Below are 20,257 nucleotides of genomic sequence, written 5' to 3'. Positions count from 1 at the left end.
TGTGTGTTAATAAAATATCATTTTGTCTTTTATTATTTGTACTGAAAAATTTACTACAGTCTTAGTGAGCCTGAATAGCTGACAAGTCAGGCCCTGGATGAGATCACACCAGACATACCAATTCTTGAAGTCCTTATAAACAACAAATACACTGTTAATGAAGACATTTGAAAATACCATTTCTCTGTTATTCTGAAATTTGGCCCTAAATCAGCACTTCAAAAGGTGGGGTCATCTGCTCTAAATGGCAGGTAAAAGAATTCATACAGAACTTTGATAACCACAAAGATCAATCTCAATTATACATTTGTGTTTTTGGAGATGCCAGGCTAGCTGCAGCAAAACCACATAAGGTTTACTGAGTTCAGTGACATATAGGAAGACATAAAGTCTCAGGGACCTTGCTTTAATGTACTGAAAAACCCAGTCCTAGAATTGCCTCTATCATCAGAGAAAAGTGAAGGAGATCAGTTCATTGTGATGCTACTTCTCTCTTCCAACCAAGTTGCAGTAAAAAATGCTTGAAGATGGTGATGGCCAAGACCAGAGGCAGGAACTGGGGTCTGGGCAGAGTCTAGGGAACCATTAGAGCCTTGTCTTCTTGGTTTCCAGGTTGATCATATTTCCTTGGATTTGGGGGGGTCTGCTTATTTGCTGACCCCTGAACATCCTCTGGCTTTAAAGGAACATAGTAGTATCCCATGATGGAGAAGATCAGGCAGACCACCAGCATGAGGCAGGAAAAGAAAATGAATTCGGCCCACTGTAGGAAGAAATACATATAAGAGAAAATATGGAAAACCTGATACTAAACTGATCTTTCTAAGATGAAGACTGAAGAGCAGACTGACCCAGGGTCACCAGTTTTGGAACAGCTTTGGTAGGAAAAGACAGGACTAAGTGGCCTCTCCTCACATGGGCCTATGGTGGCCATTATTGCAGCTTACATGCCTATTTTCATGGCAAAGTCTATGTTTAAGACAGAGGGCTGAGTGGGGAATGTGGCAAACCAGAGGGGTGGGGGAAGGGCAGCAGAGGAAGATGGAGGAAAATCCTTGGGTAGACACGTGCTCCTGCTTCTCTTAGTACATACCTGGGCCAGGCCACTGAACTGTGCCACAATAATCACGATGATATTCCCAAATGCTATAGTCAACAACCAGGCCGCCTGGAGTACAGACTTCATGCTAGAGGGAGCCTAGAGAGGACACAAATCTGTGAGTAAAGAAACTGTCTACACCACCCTCTTGTACCAAGCATCTATCCAGAAAAGGTCTCCCACCCAAACTTCCAGATTTGAACTTCCCCCTCTAAGTTCAGCATTCACATTGATTCAGGGAATATGTTTATAGTAATTGAACATAGTAAAATGATTCAGGTAATAATGTTCATAGTAACAACAAGATGGCACTCTTAACTGAATATTTTAATTTATTATATCATATAAACTTCATTATAACCCTAAGGGAAAAGTTCTATTACTATTCTTATTTTACACATAAAAATAGCTTTAGAGAGCTGAAAATTCACTGCTGAAGGTTACACAATAGGTATGCAGCCAAAATTTAAACATGGGCAGTTTGATTCCACAGTCCTTATTTCTTCATGTTTAAGTATCCCTTTCTGGATCCCAAACAGCATGGATCCAGCCTGCCATGTTCCTGGAGGTCAAGCTGATTCTCTGCTTAAGATCATAAGGAAGCTAAGGCCCCAAATAATGGAGGTCTTGGCCACGGTCACATGACCAAGACAGTGTCAGGATTAAAACTCCATCCTCTGAGCAGTAGCTCCACCTCCACTTTCCACTCGCAAAAACCTACCTGAGGTTTTTTGTATTTCCATACAAATTGTGAAATTATTTGCTCTAGCGCTGTGAAAAATACCATTGGTAGCTTGATAGGGATTGCATTGACTCTATGGAAATACAAAAAACCTCGAATAGCCAAAGCAATCTTGAGAAAGAAGAATGGAACTGGAGGAATCAACCTGCCTGACTTCAGGCTCTACTACAAAGCCACAGTCATCGAGACAGTATGGTACTGGCACAAAGACAGACATATAGATCAATGGAATAAAATAGAAAGCCCAGAGATAAATCCACGCACCTATGGACACCTTATCTTTGACAAAGGAGGCAAGAATATACAATGGATTAAAGACAATCTCTTTAACAAGTGGTGCTGGGAAAACTGGTCAACCACTTGTAAAAGAATGAAACTAGAACACTTTCTAACACCATACACAAAAATAAACTCAAAATGGATTAAAGATCTAAACGTAAGACCAGAAACTGTAAAACTCCTAGAGGAGAACATAGGCAAAACACTCTCCGACATACATCACAGCAGGATCCTCTATGACCCACCTCCCAGAGTAATGGAAATAAAAACAAAAATAAACAAATGGGACCTAATTAAACTTAAAAGCTTCTGCACAACAAAGGAAACTATAAGCAAGGTGAAAAGACAGCCTTCAGAATGGGAGAAAATAATAGCCAATGAAGCAACTGACAAACAACTAATCTCAAAAATATACAAGCAACTCCTACAGCTCAATTCCAGAAAAATAAACGACCCAATCAAAAAATGGGCTAAAGAACTAAATAGACATTTCTCCAAAGACATACAGATGGCTAACAAACACATGAAAAGATGCTCAACATCACTCATTATCAGAGAAATGCAAATCAAAACCACAATGAGGTATCATTTCACACCAGTCAGAATGGCTGCGATCCAAAAGTCTGCTGCTGCTGCTAAGCCGCTTCAGTCATGTCCGACTCTGTGCGACCCCATAGACGGCAGCCCACCAGGCTTCCCCATCCCTGGGATTCTCCAGGCAAGAACACTGGAGTGGGTTGCCATTTCCTTCTCCAATGCATGAAAGTGAAAAGTGAAAGTGAAGTCGCTCAGTCGTGTCCGACTCTAGCGACCCCAGGGACTGCAGCCTACCAGGCTCCTCTGTCCATGGAATTTTCTAGGCAAAAGTACTGGAGTGGGGTGTCATTGCCTTCTCCGTCCAAAAGTCTACAAGCAATAAATGCTGGAGAGGGTGTGGAGAAAAGGGAACCCTCTTACATGTTGGTGGGAATGCAAACTAGTACAGCCACTATGGAGAACAGTGTGGAGATTCCTTAAAAAACTGGAAGTAGAACTGCCTTATGACCCAGCAATCCCACTGCTGGGCATACACACCGAGGAACCAGAATTGAAAGAGACACGTGTACCCCAATGTTCATCACAGCACTGTTTATAATAGTCAGGACATGGAAGCAACCTAGATGTCCATCAGCAGATGAATGGATAAGAAAGCTGTGGTACATATACACAATGGAGTATATGCAGCCATTAAAAAGAGTACATTTGAATCAGTTCTAATGAGGTGGATGAAACTGGAGCCTATTATACAGAGTGAAGTAAGCCAGAAAGAAAAACACCAATACAGTATACTAATGCATATATATGGAATTTAGAAAGATGGTAATGATAACCCTGTATGGGAGACAGCAAAAGAGACACAGATGTATAGAACAGTCTTTTGGACTCTGTGGGAGAGGGAGAGGGTGGGATGATTTGGGAGAATGACATTGAAACATGTATAATATATATGAAACGAATTGCCAGTCAAGTTTCAATGCATAATACTGGATGCTTGGGGCTGGTTCACTGCGACGACCCAGGGGGATGGTACAGGGAGGGAAGAGGGAGGGGGGTTCAGGATGGGGAACATGTGTACACCCGTGGCGGATTCATGTTGATGTATGGCAAAACCAATACAATATTGTAAAGTAATCAACCTCCAATTAAAATAAATAAATTTATATTAAAAAAAAAAACAAACCTACCTGAGAATAAGAAAACTCAAGTCCTGTGACAGAGAATATGACCTCCCCAGCTGTAACAAGGGCATATTGTGGTAGCTGCCATGCGACAGACATTTTGTTGGCTGGGATGTATTCCATCTTCCAGGCCTGAGGACCCTGACTGGTTCTCTTAGTGAGGGAAACAAGAAATGGGCTTGTGAGGAGTCTCAAGTAAATATTCCTGGCCTATGGCATTTATGGTCTTGTATCCATCTCCTCATTGTATTGTCATTCTTGTGGTACCATGAAGAAACTGAGCAATTTCTACACAGTTTCAGGTTTTTGAAATTCCTTTTGGTAGCACCACTCACTTGGCTGGCTTCAGTCAATCAGATACCATTATTACAGAGACCTTAAATGGCAGACTATTTGATACTATAGTATCCCATCATTTTTACCTACTGGGTATTTTGATTCTGGCTAACATTTTAAATGTAAAATGGCATCTGAATTATATAAACAATGAATTTTTAGAAAAGCATATACTTAAAAAAGTTTAATTCTTTGTTCAATTTTTTATGTAAGTACAATTAAAATATTTCTCACATTTCCATTTAAATATTTATTTTACTAAAATTACTTTTATCAGAATAGTATCAGAAATTATTTTCTTGGTAACTCTTACAATGAAGATTTTCTTGATCAATTTTTTAAAATCCATATCAAATACCATCTACTACTTTGTATCTTATTTACTGGCCATTATTTTTAAACTCAAACATAAAAATTTTGTCAAAAAGATGAAATTTTCCTATAAAATTTCAGTCAAAAAGAATCTTTTCAGGGTCAATATTTTGTTATTAATGTTACCAAATATACATGATTCTACAATCTTTTTTTAAAAATTACTTTCACTATATGAAGGTTTTTAGCTGAGTTGGTTTTCTTGTATATAGATTGTATTTAGTAATATTTATTATAATAAATAAAATGGAATTTTTGAAATTATATATTTTCCTTGGAGTAAAACCAAGTTATTAGGTAAATGTTATTAGATAGTAGGTATAATATCTGGATATATCATGAGACTAATAATAGCAGAGTCAGAAAGTAGACAAGTGGTTGTTTAGAACTGGGGAGTTTGGGAGGAAATGTTGAGTGACTGCTAATGAGTATGTGGCTTCTTTTTGGAATGAGGAAAATGTTCTAAAATCATACAACTCTGAATTTATTAAAAACCACAGAATATATATTATTAAAAATATATTCTGTGTGTATTGAATATACAATATATATTAAATGTTACCTTTACATTTAAAACCATTATATACTTTAAGTGGGTGAAATGTATGATATGAATTATATTTCAATAAACTATAATAAAAATGGAATACTAAAGATATCATGCTAAACTAATCAAAATTAATAAAACTTTATAGATGATTCTCATCACACTTTGAGAAATTTTCATCTTTTTCTTATTCATGGTCCTCTTTTTATATTTAATACAATGTCAAAAGTCATGAATTAAAATTGGAATCAAGGTTGACATCAGAATTAAAATTCAGAGGTATCATGCCTAATTGCTGACACAATTGCTTTTGAGGGACCATAGCTACCTTTGTGGGAGAAGGCAATGGCACCCCACTCCAGTACTGTTGCCCGGAAAATCCCATGGATGGAGGAGCCTGGTAGGCTGCAGTCCATGGAGTCGCACAGAGTCAGACACGACTGAAGCGACTTGGCAGCAGCTACCTTTGTGTAGAGATTGACATTTGCCACCAGTCTTGGTATTTCAGACTGTCATATGCTACTGCTAAGTCGCTTCAGTCGTGTCCAACTCTGTGTGACCCCATAGACGGCAGCCCACCAGGCTCCCCCATCCCTGGGATTCTCCAGGCAAGAACACTGGAGTGGGTTGCCATTTCCTTCTCCAATGCATGAAAGTGAAAAGTGAAAGTGAAGTCGCTCAGTTGTGTCTGACTCTAGCGACCCCATGGACTGCAGCCTACCAGGCTCCTCCATCCATGGGATTTTCCAGGCAAGAGTACTGGAGTGGGGTGCCATTGCCTTCTCCGTGTGATACGCTAGCAGATAAGTTTTCTAGGAGCTAGGGAAACCACATGTGGAGTCAATCAAGAAGACCAAAATAATTTTTGTTTTCTTGGTGCCATAATGAGACTGGAGCAGACCATGTCACCTCACAGCAATGACTCAAGGTAAATTATGTCTACCATTCCCCAAGACCTTGGGCCTCTTGCCAGTGTTCTTTTATGTCCTCTAGTAAGATCTTAGGAGTTTTTTAAAGTCACTATAGAAGCTATCATCCTACACTAGAAATAAGTGAGAGAGTCAATTCCTAGGTAGGTTGATAAGAAGTCCAGGGTCCCCAAGGAGGAGAAAGGGGTCTGGGTCTCTCAAGGAGGAAATAGGGGTCTGGAGTTCTCAAGGAGGAGAAAAGGACAACCTCCCCCACCCCACCTTTTTTTTTCTTTAAGCCCAGGGCTGATGATTGCACTACAAAACAACTCATGTTGCTCAAGGATATGTTTTTGCTTAAACTCTGTAACAACAATGTATCCTGCTTGAGGACCTGTTTCTCCTTGAGAACCTTCTGACTAATTCTGTCATTTTAAAATGTATATTATGGGAGTGGGTCTGGTAGATCTTTCTGTTGTTAGTTCTAATCCCATTATTTTAAAATGTAAATTGCAGAAGTGGGTCTGGTAAGACCTTTACAACCTTGAGACATTCTTTTGATTTACTGTAATAACCAATTGAAAAAATATATAGCTTCCTTGCTAAGATTAGCAAGGGGGGCACTCTTCATCCCCCTTCTGATGTCTATGTCAGAAGCTTTCTCTGTCCCTTTTTCACTTTAATAAATCTCTGCTACACTAAAGCTCTTGAGTGATCAAGCCTGGTCCCTGGTCCTGAAGCTAAATCTTCTTCAGAGATCACGAATCTGACATTGTTCACCATAAGCCATCATAAGTATGTGATGCTGTCTTGCCATAGAGTAAGATACAGATAGATATAGATTATATATAAATTTAGATATGGTATAATTACATAGATATAGATACAGATAAATGGAAGAATAGAGTGAGAATGGTCATGAGCTACTTACATTTGTAATAACAAACAGATAAGCTGCACCAAAGTCTAGTAGACCCAAATTCAGTGAAAAATCCTCATTTTTTGTTCTACAATGCACCACAGGATATCTGGAACAGGACAAATTTAGATTAGAAGAAACATTACAGTTTAGAAAAGCACTTCCATTTCTGGTGGAAGGAGTGATTTCGTCTCTCTATTAATGGCGAATCAAGCAGCAAAGCTACCCTTTCTCTTTGAGGAAAGGAGTCTCAGAGTGAATTATTTTCATACCAACTTCTTTTCTATGCCTGATCTGAGATTTCACTGCCTGTTTGGTATGCTTTTTTAACCTTAAACCTGAATGCAAAATGCACAAATTGCCTTCCATTGGGAACTTCAGACTCTAAGTCTTCTCATCTAAGTCTTATGAATTTTTCTTTTCTGAGTATTATGAATTAGTGGAATAGGATAAAACAGTGAATCTGAAAGGATAAGCTCAAAGTAACAAGGTGTTCATAGGAATTACCAAAGGGTAGGAGTGGGAGCCAAAGATAAACTGGCAAACCTCCGGGAGATGGTCTTGTTAGGTATTCAGTATGGCCTTCACTGAGGCAGGAATCCCTCAGAAGAAATGGAGTAGCCATCATGGTTACTCCAAAAGAGTCCAAAATGCAGTACTTGGATGCAATCTCAAAAACGACAGAATGATCTCTGTTCGTTTCCAAGGCAAGCCATTCAATATCACAGTAATCCACGTCTATGCCCCAACCAGTAATGCTGAAGAAGCTGAAGTTGAACGGTTCTGTGAAGACCTACAAGACCTTTAGAACTAACACCCAAAAAAGATGTCCTTTTCATTATAGGGGACTGGAATGCAAAAGTAGGAAGTCAAGAAACACCTGGAGTAACAGGCAAATTTGGCCTTGGAATACGAAATGAAGAGGGCAAAGACTAATAGAGTTTTGCCAAGAAAATGCACTGGTTATAGCAAACACCCTCTTCCAACAACACAAGACAAGACTCTACACATGGACATCACCAGATGGTCAACACTGAAATCAGACTGATTATATTCTTTGCAGCCAAAGATGGAGAAGCTCTATACAGTCAGCAAAAACAAGACCAGGAGCTGACTGTGGCTCAGACCATGAATTCCTTATTGCCAAATTCAGACTGAAATTGAAGAAAGTAGGGAAAACCACTAGACCATTCAGGTATGACCTAAATCAAATCCCTTATGAGTATACAGTGGAAGTGAGAAATAGATTTAAGGGCCTAGATCTGATAGATAGAGTGCCTGATGATATGGAATGAGGTTCATGACATTGTACAGGAGACAGGGATCAAGACCATCCCCATAGAAAAGAAATGCAAAAAAGCAAAATGGCTGTCTGGGGAGGCCTTACAAATATCTGTGAAAAGAAGAAAAGTGAAAAGCAAAGGAGAAAAGGAAAGATATAAGCATCTGAATGCAGAGTCCAAAGAACAGCAAGAAGAGATAAAGCCTTCCTCAGCGATCAATGCAAAGAAATAGAGGAAAACAACAGAATGGGAAAGACTAGAGATCTCTTCAAGAAAATTAGAGATACCAAGGGAACATTTCATGCAAAGATGGGCTTGATAAAGGACACAAATGGTATGGACCTAACAGAAGCAGAAGATATTAAGAAGAGGTGGGAAGAATACACAGAAGAACCGTGCAAAAAAGATCTTCACGACCCAGATAATCATGATGGTGTGATCACTGACCTAGAGCCCAGACATCCTGGAATGTGAAGTCAAGTGGGCCTTAGAAACATCACTACGAACAAAGCTAGTGGAGGTGATGGAATTCCAGTTGAGCTATTTCAAATCCTGAAAGATGATGTTGTGAAAGTGCTGCACTCAATATGCCAGCACATTTGGAAAACTCAGCAGTGGCCACAGAACTGGAAAAGGTCAGTTTTCATTCCAATCCCAAACAAAGGCAATGCCAAAGAATGCTCAAACTACCGCACAATTGCACTCATCTCACACGCTAGGAAAGTAATGCTCAAAATTCTCCAAGCCAGGCTTCAGCAATACGTGAACCGTGAACTTCCTGATGTTCAAGCTGGTTTTAGAAAAGGCAGAGGAACCAGAGATCAAATTGCCAACATCCGCTGTATCATCGAAAAAGCAAGAGAGTTCCAGAAAAACATCTATTTCTGCTTTATTGACTATGCAAAAGCCTTTGACTGTGTGGATCACAATAAACTGTGGAAAATTCTGAAGGAGATGGGAATACCAGACCACCTGACCTGCCTCTTGAGAAGTCTGTATGCAGGTCAGGAAGCAATAGTTAGAACTGGACATGGAACAACAGACTGGTTCCAAATAGGAAAAGAAGTTCGTCAAGGCTGTATATTGTCACCCTGCTTATTTAACTTCTATGCAGTGTACATCATGAGAAACGCTGGACTGGAAGAAGCACAAACTGGAATCAAGATTGCCAGGAGAAATATCAATAACCTCAGATATGCAGATGACACCACCCTTATGGCAGAAAGTGAAGAGGAACTAAAAACCCTCTTGATGAAGATGAAAGTGAAAGTGGAGAGTGAAAAAGTTGGCTTAAAGCTCAACATTCAGAAAATGAAGATCATGGCATCCGGTCCCACCACTTCATGGGAAATAGATGGGGAAACAGTGGAAACAGTGTCAGACTTTATTTTTCTGGGCTCCAAAATCACTGCAGATGGTGACTGCAGCCACGAAATTAAAAGACGCTTACTCCTTGGAAGAAAAGTTATGACCAACCTAGATAGCATATTCAAAAGCAGAGACATTACTTTGCCAACAAAGGTTCGTCTAGTCAAGGCTATGGTTTTTCCAGTGATCGTGTATGGTTGTGAGAGTTGGACTGTGAAGAAGGCTGGGTGCCGAAGAATTGATGCTTTTGAACTGTGGTGTTGGAGAAGACTCTTGAGAGTCCCTTGGACTGCAAGGAGATCCAACCAGTCCATTCTGAAGGAGATTAGCCCTGGGATTTCTTTGGAAGGAATGATGCTAAAGCTGAAACTCCGGTACTTTGGCCACCTCATGTGAAGAGTTGACTCATCGGGAAAGACTCTGATGCTGGGAGGGATTGGGGGCAGAAGGAGAAGGGGACGACAGAGAATGAGATGGCTGGATGGCATCACTGACTTGATGGACGTGAGTTTGAGTGAACTCCAGGAATTGGTGATGGACAGGGAGGCCTGGCGTGCTGCGATTCATGGGGTCGCAAAGAGTCGGACACGACTGAACGACTGAACTGAACTGATGGCCTTCACAGAAAGCATAATTTCAGTATATCTGCGCAGAAAAACAAGAGACTGAGGAAAGGAGGCAAAGGCTGAAACCGAGCAGGAGTATGTGTATATTTACAATTAGCTGAGATATACCTAATCTGTCCACCTATACACAAAGAAAGTATTTAAAAATCAGTTGTTGATAAAAGTAAAATGTCCACAGGGTAGTTCTCTTACTCTCCTCTTTGCACAGTTCTGTAAGCAGACACACCATAGTCTTCATCAACAATGAGGGATGTATCTGTACCCAGGGAGACATTGACTTCTTCATGCAAAGTGTTAACAAACCTAAGGATAATAGAGACATTGTTAGAGATCAGACAAAATCTCCCACCTGATAAATGGGCAGGGGCCTTTTCTGTTTTGTTTATTGCTGTATGCCCAGTGCCTAGAACAGAGGCTGGTACCTAAAAGGTACATGATATATATTGTAAACTGAATGAATAAATGAACTCACACATAAGTAATTAGTAGTCTTAGCTGTCCCTATCTTTTTCTTTTCTTGGGTGTTAGCTTTTTGTCTGCTACACTCTTACCTGATCTCGGCTAGGATAACACTATTGTGATCACTCACAGCAGTCTGAATCTCCTCAACTCACCACTGGTGCAACCAATTTCTCTCCCTTTTCTAATGATGGAATTCATCAATTGAGACTCCATAAGAAAAATAATTATGTATATATATATATACATACTAGTATTTATATAAAACTGATACTTCATCCTCTTATAAATGAAGTCTGATTGCTTTATGCAAAACTCAGACTCCAGCTCACAGCAGGTTGAGCTTTCATTGTTTTGAGTCTTCAGACAAACTTGAACACTTCCAGAACCACTTTTTTAGTCTTTTGAACCTGAGCCCCTAAATTGGTCCCTCAGTTTGGGTTTTCGGCAGCATTTGTGTTAGTCCCTGGCCCATGGGATTAGAAGGGCAGTTCCCTCTAAAACCCTTGATGTTGATTCCTGGGCTTTCAATCATCCTGCACCAACCCAGAAATTGCTTCATTTCATCCTTTCTGGAGGTTCCCATTGCTCTTTGACTCAGGGAAGTCTTGGCCTCACTGTTGTATGACTTATTTGGATCTGTTTACTTTTTCTGAAGCATATGTGCTGCTGCTGCTAAGTCGCTTCAGTCGTGTCCAACTCTGTACGACCCCATAGATGGCAGCCCACCAGGCTCCCCTGTCCCTGGGATTCTCCAGGCAAGAACATTGGAGTGGGTTACCATTTCCTTCTCCAATGCATGGAAGTGAAAACTGAAAGTGAAGTTGCTCAGTCATGTCTGACTCTTCGCGACCCCATGGACTGCAGCCTACCAGGCTCCTCCGTCCATGAGATTTTCCAGGCAAGAGTGCTGGAGTGGGTTGCCATTGCCTTCTCCCTGAAGCATATGTAAAAGCAGATTAATATGACTGTTCCAGCCTTCAGTGACTTTCAACTTTTCGTTAAAAGTTCTCCTCTAAAATGCTGTTCTCTACAGCAACCATCTAATCTTGATGGCCATAGACACATGCATCTATATCATGTCAGATTCCTGCCCCAGTGAGCAGGTGACCTCTTCAGGGCTCCATCTCTGTAACTGTCCCATGGTGCCTAACAAGACATTCAGCTTTATCTAGATTCAAAACCAAGCCTTTTGAATCCCGGTATGTTACCTTTACTAAACCATGATGCTTGTATATGTTTATTTTAAACTTTACTTTAAAAACACAGTACTATAAAAGATGTTCAACTACCAGGAATGAAGGGAGGATTATTTGCTTACTTCTAAATTTCTCTCTGGTGATCACAGAGAGAAGAGTACTCAATTATTTTCTTAAGAGCCAGATAAGTGGATAATATGCAGCAGAAGCAATTTATGTGGCAGAACACAGAGGGCATTCATAGACATAGGGTCATCTTTGAGTACCACATGAAAAAGCAAGCCAAAAGACTTGGTTTTGAATCTATGCCTCTTGCTTCCCTGGGAAATGTGTTCTGACACCAATGCTCCTGATATTCTAGGAGAGAGAATCCTAGTACGAGACAAGCAGAATGTGAAGCTTTTTTATGTGAAGCCCCAAAGCTCAGAAGAGACCCCAGATTCAAGAGAACAGAGAGGCCTGGGTCTCCTTGACATCCAAACCTCATGGCTGTCATCCCATCAGTTGTTTTGTTTTCTTCATCCTTCACCTACAATAGAGGGAAGTAAAAATCAGTTACAGGTGACTAGAGGGAACTGATAATCATAAAATTTGATCATCAGATATATCCTTGGTAAGATATTGATGAATCAGTCTTCATACTCTAAGATAATTAGAAACTAGGCCATTCTTCAACTTACTATCATGCTAGAAATACTTTCCCCATCTTCTCGAATGATCAGAGTGTACCACACTTTATCCTCCACAGAATGCTCAGTGTAGACAGACACATTGTGATATTTCAGTTGAAAGTGGAAATTCTGGCTTTTTGTCTTCAGGTGGAGTTTGGAATAGTGTGGCATATTCTGCAGAATAAAGAGCCTGTCACATTCACCTTCCTCCCCACCTTGAACACGGCAGTCTCATAGTAACCCAGGGCAGGTGACCTCATCAGATACTTTCAACGTTACCCTTTAACTTCATAATTCCATTTCTAGGAATATACTATAGGAGTAATTAGAGGCATGAATGAAGATTTATGAGTAAGGATATTCATTATAGAAATATGTATAATAATAAAAAATTAAATGCCTATTAAGAAAATATTTTACTAAACAATGATATATCCATAGAATAGAATATTATGTATCTATTCAATTCACATTCTCAAAGTTTATCTGAGGACATTGGAAAATCCTTTTAATGACAATCGTGCTAAGGAAAAAATCAAGGTCAATACAGCATATAGTGTTTCAAGACTTTTAAAGTAGTTTGTTTACTCATTTATTAAAAACACGCTAAAGCTAACTATGGTTATCTCTGTGTGATGGATTTATAGGTGATTTTTTGGTCTTTTGACACAGTCCCCAGTTTTCAACAGTAAATGTATATTACTTTTATTATTTAAAATATTTTTAAATGAATATTTCAGAATATGTATAGTATAGAAGTGAAAATATGTAAGCCAAACTCTTCAACAGGGTGTGTGTTAGGAGGCAGTTTGAAATAATAATACAAATTACAACCTACTGAGAGCTTACAATGTTCCAGACACTATGCTAAACACTTTATATATAATATTTATTCTTATACAGTTTATGACATAAAAAGTATTGCCATTTTACAGATGCTAAAATTGAGACTTATAGATAAAATAACTTCTTCGGGGTCTTACAGTTAGGGAGTGGCAGAACCAGGAGCTGGACTGGGGCACTTTGCCTTCATAGGTGCATGCTGTAAACAAAGCACTGTATATGCTGCTGCTTTGGCACATAATCTGAATGTGTTTCTAATTCACTCATGTCCATACATCACCTGAAAGGATTTGATGGACTCTGCCAACAGAGTATTATTTTCGTCACCCTGCACTGTTACTTTGATCTCATCATCTGCCAGATTCAAGACTTGTAGGAAAATCTCTTGGGAATTTGGCTGGCATGTGGCCATTTCCTTAGGAGAGAGAACATGCATTAGAAATACTAGAAAATAACCCTTCAAATACAGTGAGAACACATACTTCAGTCCTATTTCGATAGCCAAGTTTATCTAGTCAAGAGGACACAGTTTTCTATCTCTAAAGAGCATTTGGCTTTGAAGGCTCTAAAGGCAGTTTGGAGGAGGAAATTCCAGCTCAGTGTAGCAAGCACTGATGCCAGGTAACAAACTCCATGCTTTTCGACTCAGTTGTGGCCCCGTACATCACTTCCCAATAGTGGCTACTCAATCTGCCAAAATATATTTAAATGTCTGGTAAGGTATGAAAGAAATGGTTCTATATCTTGTATACTGGTGTTTGGAAATTCCTAGACAATGTACTCTACATCACTTAGGTGGGAGGTGGGCTTCATTTTGCACTGCTGCTCTACCTCTGTATCTACTCATTTACCACAAACACCTAATATGCACCTTTTTAAAAACAGCTACTGTGGTAGGGCCCAGTGAATCAAGATTGAACAAGTCAGAGAAATGAACAAAACAGATTTCATCCTGCCCTCATGGAGCTTAAGATTTACTGTACTCACATTAATTTTTATCTCTACAGCAGCAGCAACTGCAAAGCCCAGGCATGCTAGGATCATACCAACAGCCATTTTCCTAAGCAATCTGAAGAGGAAACAGAGAGGCAGTCATACCTAAACTGCAGACTCTAAAGAATAAAATCTAAACTTCCTAAGCTTACTTAATTTGTTCTCAATTACTTTCAAAGTATTTCCTAGTACTCCCCTTCATATATCCTCCTTTCTACCTTTACTTGAGTCACACTGAACTGTTCTTTGTAACACGCCAATTTTTCCCTCTTTGTTTATGATTGTTTTTCTATCCACTATGTCATAATTACAAAAATAATAGTAATATAACCAGATTCATGGAACATTTACCATATACCTGTCACTGTATATTATTACCTTCTTTTCCTCTTCTTCAGAAGACTTTCTTGACCCTAGCCAGTCTCTTCCATCTCTGCATTTCCCTGGCACTTTGCTTCCATTCTTAGAGCACTTAACATAATTCATCATTTCCAATAATTAACCTTGCATATTTTCTAGCTCCTTTACTAAAAAGTAAATTCGTAAGGAGCAAGATTTGTGCTTCTACATTTCTGTAGCACTTGGTACTGAACTCAATAAACTGCTCAATGAATGAGTAAATGACAAAAGGTCATTTGAATATGGTAATGGCTATCAAAAGGAAATTGCTACTAAATCAGAAAATATAGAAGACTTAAGATCCTCCTCTGTCAAACTTTCCAAAGAATAACACTTCTATTTAGAATGGGGGAAAGCAGTAATTAGGGATAATTCTGTCCTCTTCTGAGGTCCCTCATTTGTTTCATAGGGACAGTAGGAGATTTAAGGGGATTAGTTTTCATCAAAGGCTTCGGACTTCTTTGAAGAGGCAACTTTCAAGAACAAAGCAACAAGTTGGTTTTGGAGCCTAATCTCGTATATTTTTGACTTTTCATAAAGTATAGCCCTAATTCTTCAACATCATGTATGTAAGTCTGCAGTAATGGATTGGACTCTCTGTGAGAAGTATTAATTAGATCTAATTCCTGTTCTCCAGTATTGTGGTTGTGCTTAGTCACTCAGTCACGTCTGACTCCTTGCAACCCCATGGACTATAGCCCGCCATGGGATTTTTCAGGCAAGAACTACTGGAGTGAGTTGCCATTTCCTTCTCCAGGGGATCTTCTTGACCCAGGAATCGAACCCACAGCTCCTGTATCTCCTGCATGCAGGCAGACTCTTTACCTGCTGAGCCATCAGGGAAGCCCTGTTCTCTGGCATTAATAGGCATTTAATTTATCATGGATAAACAGAGGCAGAAAAGTGATAAAACAAATCATCACAGAAACGATAGTGACTCGTTATCAAACTGGACAAATATTGAGTCAGGCTGGAGCAACAAAGGGATGGTGAGCACTTACGTGAAGTTAATGCCACACTTGGAGACCAGACGATAAATGACAAGGTCAAACAGTGGGATGAAAATAACAATCAAAAAGGGACTTAGCACCTGTAATGCCATGGTAAAAAGATTAGTTCCAAGTGTTTTTCTATGATGAGTGTGAGCATGTGCTCTCATTCACATGTGTGCACACTCTCTCACATCCAAACACACTTTCATCAACGATGTACAGAATGACTCCACATCTTTCAGTCCCTTTACACCCAAGACTCTATTTCCCCTGCATAGCACATTAGCTTCCAAATATCCCAAGGAACGAGTTTCACTCTAAACCTATTTCTATCAATTGATTGGGAGCTCTTCCCTCCCATTTCATTTATCTCCCCCAGTTCCACAGCTAAGAGGAAAATGTCATAGTCAGGAGAAAGGAAGGAAAGAAAGAAGAATTGGGATTGTTGAAGAAGCAGTTAAAAATAACCAGGAGTCACCAAGAAGCAGAGACTCTGAATTTGTTGCTTACACAACTAAGTTGTACACTTTATTTGACAATATTGCCATGATACTTGACATGGAAATAAATCCAGTGTTTATACTTTCCTTGTGAGCTCAAAACTCAGTCTCCCTGGAGTTGAGTGGGAGCTACTTACTAACAGAGAATGTAGAAGAGAAGTGTAGGGCTTAAGAATATTTTCATCCCTATGTTTAGCCCTCCTCAGCATACAAGGAAAAAAACATCAAATTATGGTTGGTAATCCTCCTACTACATGTTGAGTTATAGATGAGGGAAGAAATAAGTACCTGGGAATATAGAGAAGTCTCTTACCTGTATCTGGTCAGGCTGAAGCACAAAAAAACCCTGAAACATGATAACAAATCACATTAAGATAATGGCCTAAAGACAAACAAAGTCTAATCAACAAAATCAACAATATTGATAATTAGCAGGTGAGAAGCATAACATAATATCCATCAGGTCTTTTGTTCAGGACCACTATTATCCTCATAAGGGTGTGTGGGGGAATAGGCTAGAGATGGCTTTAGGCTATGGCTTCTGAAGGCAGATGGGCATAAGGGAGAATCTTATTTTCTGTGAGCTATGCTTTCTTTAACTTGAAAGAGACTAGAGTTAGTGTGTTTTTATTAATCCCATTAACTGCAGTCATAGGCGGTAATAATGTGAAGGACAAAAAGGTATGATGGTTAGGTGACGTCTCTCATTGATAGAGTGTTTCTAAAGTTGTTCTCCAGAGGGTCAAAAAAAAAGACAACCAGGTAAGTCCTGGACAGTCAGAGGAGGGGTAAAGGTGAAATTATATTAGGGAAGCTTCAAACAGGCCGGCTGATAAAACCCTGGCGTTATACCTCTCCACCCTCTTCATAACTGAGATGGCAGGAGAACAGACAATAATCTAGACAGTGGGAACAAATGAGGGAAGAGTTTGTCAGTGTATGGAAATTAGAAAATTTTTAAATTATGTTTAAAATTTTCCCACTATTTCTGTATCTATGTACAAAATATCCACCTCTGGATCCTCTGTTGTGAGCCCTGCCTGAGGTGGGTCAATTGTGTTGTGTTCTTATTGCTCAGTTGCTAAGTTGTGTCCAACTCTGCCACCTAGTGGACAGCAGCATGCCAAGCTCCTCTGATCTCTGTCTCCCAGAGTTTGCTCAAATTCATGTCTATTGGGTTGGTGATGCTATCTAACCATTTCATCCTCTGCCCCATTCTCTTCTTTTGCGTTCAGACTTTCCCAGCACCAGGGTCTTTTCCAAGAAGTTGGTTCTTTGTATCAAATGGGCAAAGTATTGGAGCTTCAGCTTCAGCAACAGTCCTTCCAATGAATATTCAGGGTTGATTTCCTTTAAGAATTGATTGATTTGATCTCCTTGCAACCCAAGGGCCTCTCAAGAATCTCCAGCACCACAATTTGAAAGCATCAATTCTTTGTCACTCAGCCTTCTTTATTGTCCAACTAGTTGTGTTGTAGCAGCAATCAAACCTGCTGTGCCCTGGTCAGGCTTAGATAAAATATCCATGGCCAGGCTTTATCACTTCATTTGCTATCCTCTCAATGCTTCCTGTATACACTGAAACCTTTCCATCCTTACATTTCTGATTTCTAAAGATAAGATTCTGTCTTTTATTTCCAGACTCTCTTTACTTTGTCTACTCACTCAGTATCTTCATGCTAAAGGCATCTCTTTTACAATTTTATGTCAGTTTTCAGGCAAAAACATAAAGAAAATTTTCCTTAGTGTGGATTAAAAAGAAAATGATAGACTTTGGGAAAAAAATGTCTTCTACTCACCAAATTCCCATTCATTCTGGTGGCTTGCAAGGTCCATCGTGAGCCCTACAGCAAACAGATGCTATTAGAGGAAATCCCTTTCCTTTGAAAGAGAAGGGGCTGGAAGAGGTAGTTTTCAAAAGAACTATTCTTACCTGCTGATCCAAAAGCGCCCAGAACATGGGCAATGGGATATAAAGGAACAGTACCCTGGTCAGTGCCTTCACATCCATAATGAGCTGCTTCTGCAAAGAGGAGGAAGAAGGAATAGGCTGAATTGGCAGTTAAGAATTTCTTGCTTAGTAGAAATGGCCCAGAACAGTAAGAGAAGAGGTCAAATACAGTAGGAGAGAATCAGTTTGGTTATTAAGAAAAACTCTATGGAGGCATCAGATGTTTCTGCAGTTCAACTTACTGGGTATTTCTCAGCTGCCCAGTCCAGCCAGTGTTCTCGCTTGGGATTGTCCCCAGAATGGTTCTTGAAACGGCTGGAAATGGCAAACTAGGGCAGAGCATAGATATCAGAAGAGAGGAAAAAGCAAACAAAAAACCCATCCCCTGCCTTTTCCATTTCACTTTATCTTCCCCTTAGACACACATACTCTTGAGTGACTTAATCTAACCTTTTGATTTCATCACACATTGAATTTCAGAATATTTGAAATATAATTTCAACATATATAACTACATTTCAGAAAACTTTTGCCAGTTTTTAAAAATGATTATATTATTTTTAGCTTAAAGGTTAAATAGAGGCATCGAGTGATGTTTGATCAATCCCACTTTCTAAAAGTCACAGAAGCAGCGCAGAGGTCATTGAGAAAAGTGTATAGCCATGTTTAAAGGCCTATAGGCTCAGAACAGCATTTCTTTTCTTGTGATTGAAAAAGGCAGGCAAACAAGTCATGAACTTACCCAGATACATTTGACCACTTGATTCAGTATGTTTCCTTCAGGAGGTGATTTTCTGTATAGTTTACTTCCCATTGCAAACACAACTGCAGTAGATGAACAAAGTTCTTAGCTTCTCATTTAGCACATTGAGTTGTCAACACTAAGGACACACTGCTGAAATGTAGGAATGATTGACACATCTCATAAAGGGTGGAAACTGACTGATGCTCCCTGACTTTGGAGTCATAAAAACTATGGGAGCAAGAGAAAAATAAAATGGTCAATGTGTAGACTTTCCTGTAATCAGAGAAATGAAAGTCACCTCTGAATTTACACTGTTCTTCTCCATCTCTACATCTGATACACTACCAGCTTTTACCAACCCTCTCTTTTGAGTGTGTTTCCTGCCTGTCCCTTCTCTGCATCACCAGGACTATGACTCATTTTGAACCTCACAACTTCTACCCCGAATTTTCAAAATGGCCACCAACTAGTTTTTCAATCCCTGTTTGCTTCTCCTCCTTCTAATCTGCTGCCAAATTAAAATGTTGTTTCCAAGACCTATCTAATAAACCCAAACTCCTGATATGGAAGGCCTTCCCAAATTCATTATTATCCTGATGGGTATTATTATCATTAACAATCTCTTGAAGGTTTATTATTATATGTAAAGTGTTAAGCATTTTACATAATAGTACTGATTTAACCTGAAAAAGCTTTTACACATGAAAAAAATCAAGGATTAAAGAAGTCAAGCAATTTCTACAAAATTTTACAACTGTGAAGTGCCAGAAACTGCATTTTTGACCTTAGGCCTGTTGCCTCAAAAATTTATACTCTTAACCAACATAAAGCATGTCAGTCATTCATTCTTGCATCATATACTTTGCTGGACATTTTGTTGTTTAGTCAGTCAGTCTGACTCATTTGTGACTCCACGGACTGTAGCCCACCAGGCTCCTCTGTCCAAGATTTCTCAGGCAAGAATACCGGAGTGGGTTGCCACTTCCTCCTCCATGGGATCTTTTCAACCCAGGGATCCAACCTATATCTCCTACATTATAGGTGGATTCTTTACCAGTGAGCCACTGGATAAGCCCTTTGCTGGATACTACAGAGAATAAAGATATAAAAGACGTGACCCTGTCTGCAATGGAGCTCCTCTCAACTTCCCACTTCCTGCTTTTCCCTCATTACTCACCATTTGGTACTCTGTCCTCTAACCACTGTTCGTCATTCCTACTAACAATTCTGTTTTATTTCTGCTCTTGAACTCATTCTGTTTCCTTTAACCCTCATCTTTAATCACATCTCCAAAGCTATCTTTAGATG

General features: G+C 39.5%; 1 protein-coding gene across 1 annotated transcript in view; it reads right to left on the bottom strand.

Annotated features, from left to right (window-relative positions):
• LOC113886584 (solute carrier family 15 member 2-like) overlaps positions 1-20,257 on the bottom strand; it is a 66,641-nt gene continuing 46,384 nt past the window's right edge. The window contains 16 exon segments of the mRNA XM_027532965.1: positions 1-639; positions 641-763; positions 1,094-1,198; positions 3,845-3,991; positions 6,933-7,029; positions 10,390-10,500; positions 12,338-12,384; positions 12,536-12,700; positions 13,650-13,784; positions 14,357-14,438; positions 15,763-15,851; positions 16,567-16,599; positions 18,053-18,097; positions 18,187-18,276; positions 18,447-18,533; positions 18,947-19,029. Of these exon segments, the coding sequence (XP_027388766.1) occupies positions 586-639; positions 641-763; positions 1,094-1,198; positions 3,845-3,991; positions 6,933-7,029; positions 10,390-10,500; positions 12,338-12,384; positions 12,536-12,700; positions 13,650-13,784; positions 14,357-14,438; positions 15,763-15,851; positions 16,567-16,599; positions 18,053-18,097; positions 18,187-18,276; positions 18,447-18,533; positions 18,947-19,029 (1,493 nt within the window). The 3' untranslated portion in view covers positions 1-585.

The sequence above is a fragment of the Bos indicus x Bos taurus genome, chromosome 1 (genome assembly GCF_003369695.1).
Source record: "Bos indicus x Bos taurus breed Angus x Brahman F1 hybrid chromosome 1, Bos_hybrid_MaternalHap_v2.0, whole genome shotgun sequence".
NCBI lineage: Eukaryota > Metazoa > Chordata > Mammalia > Artiodactyla > Bovidae > Bos > Bos indicus x Bos taurus.
The sequence above is the reverse complement of the archived record's forward strand: the minus strand, read 5'-3'. Positions and strand labels throughout refer to the sequence as shown.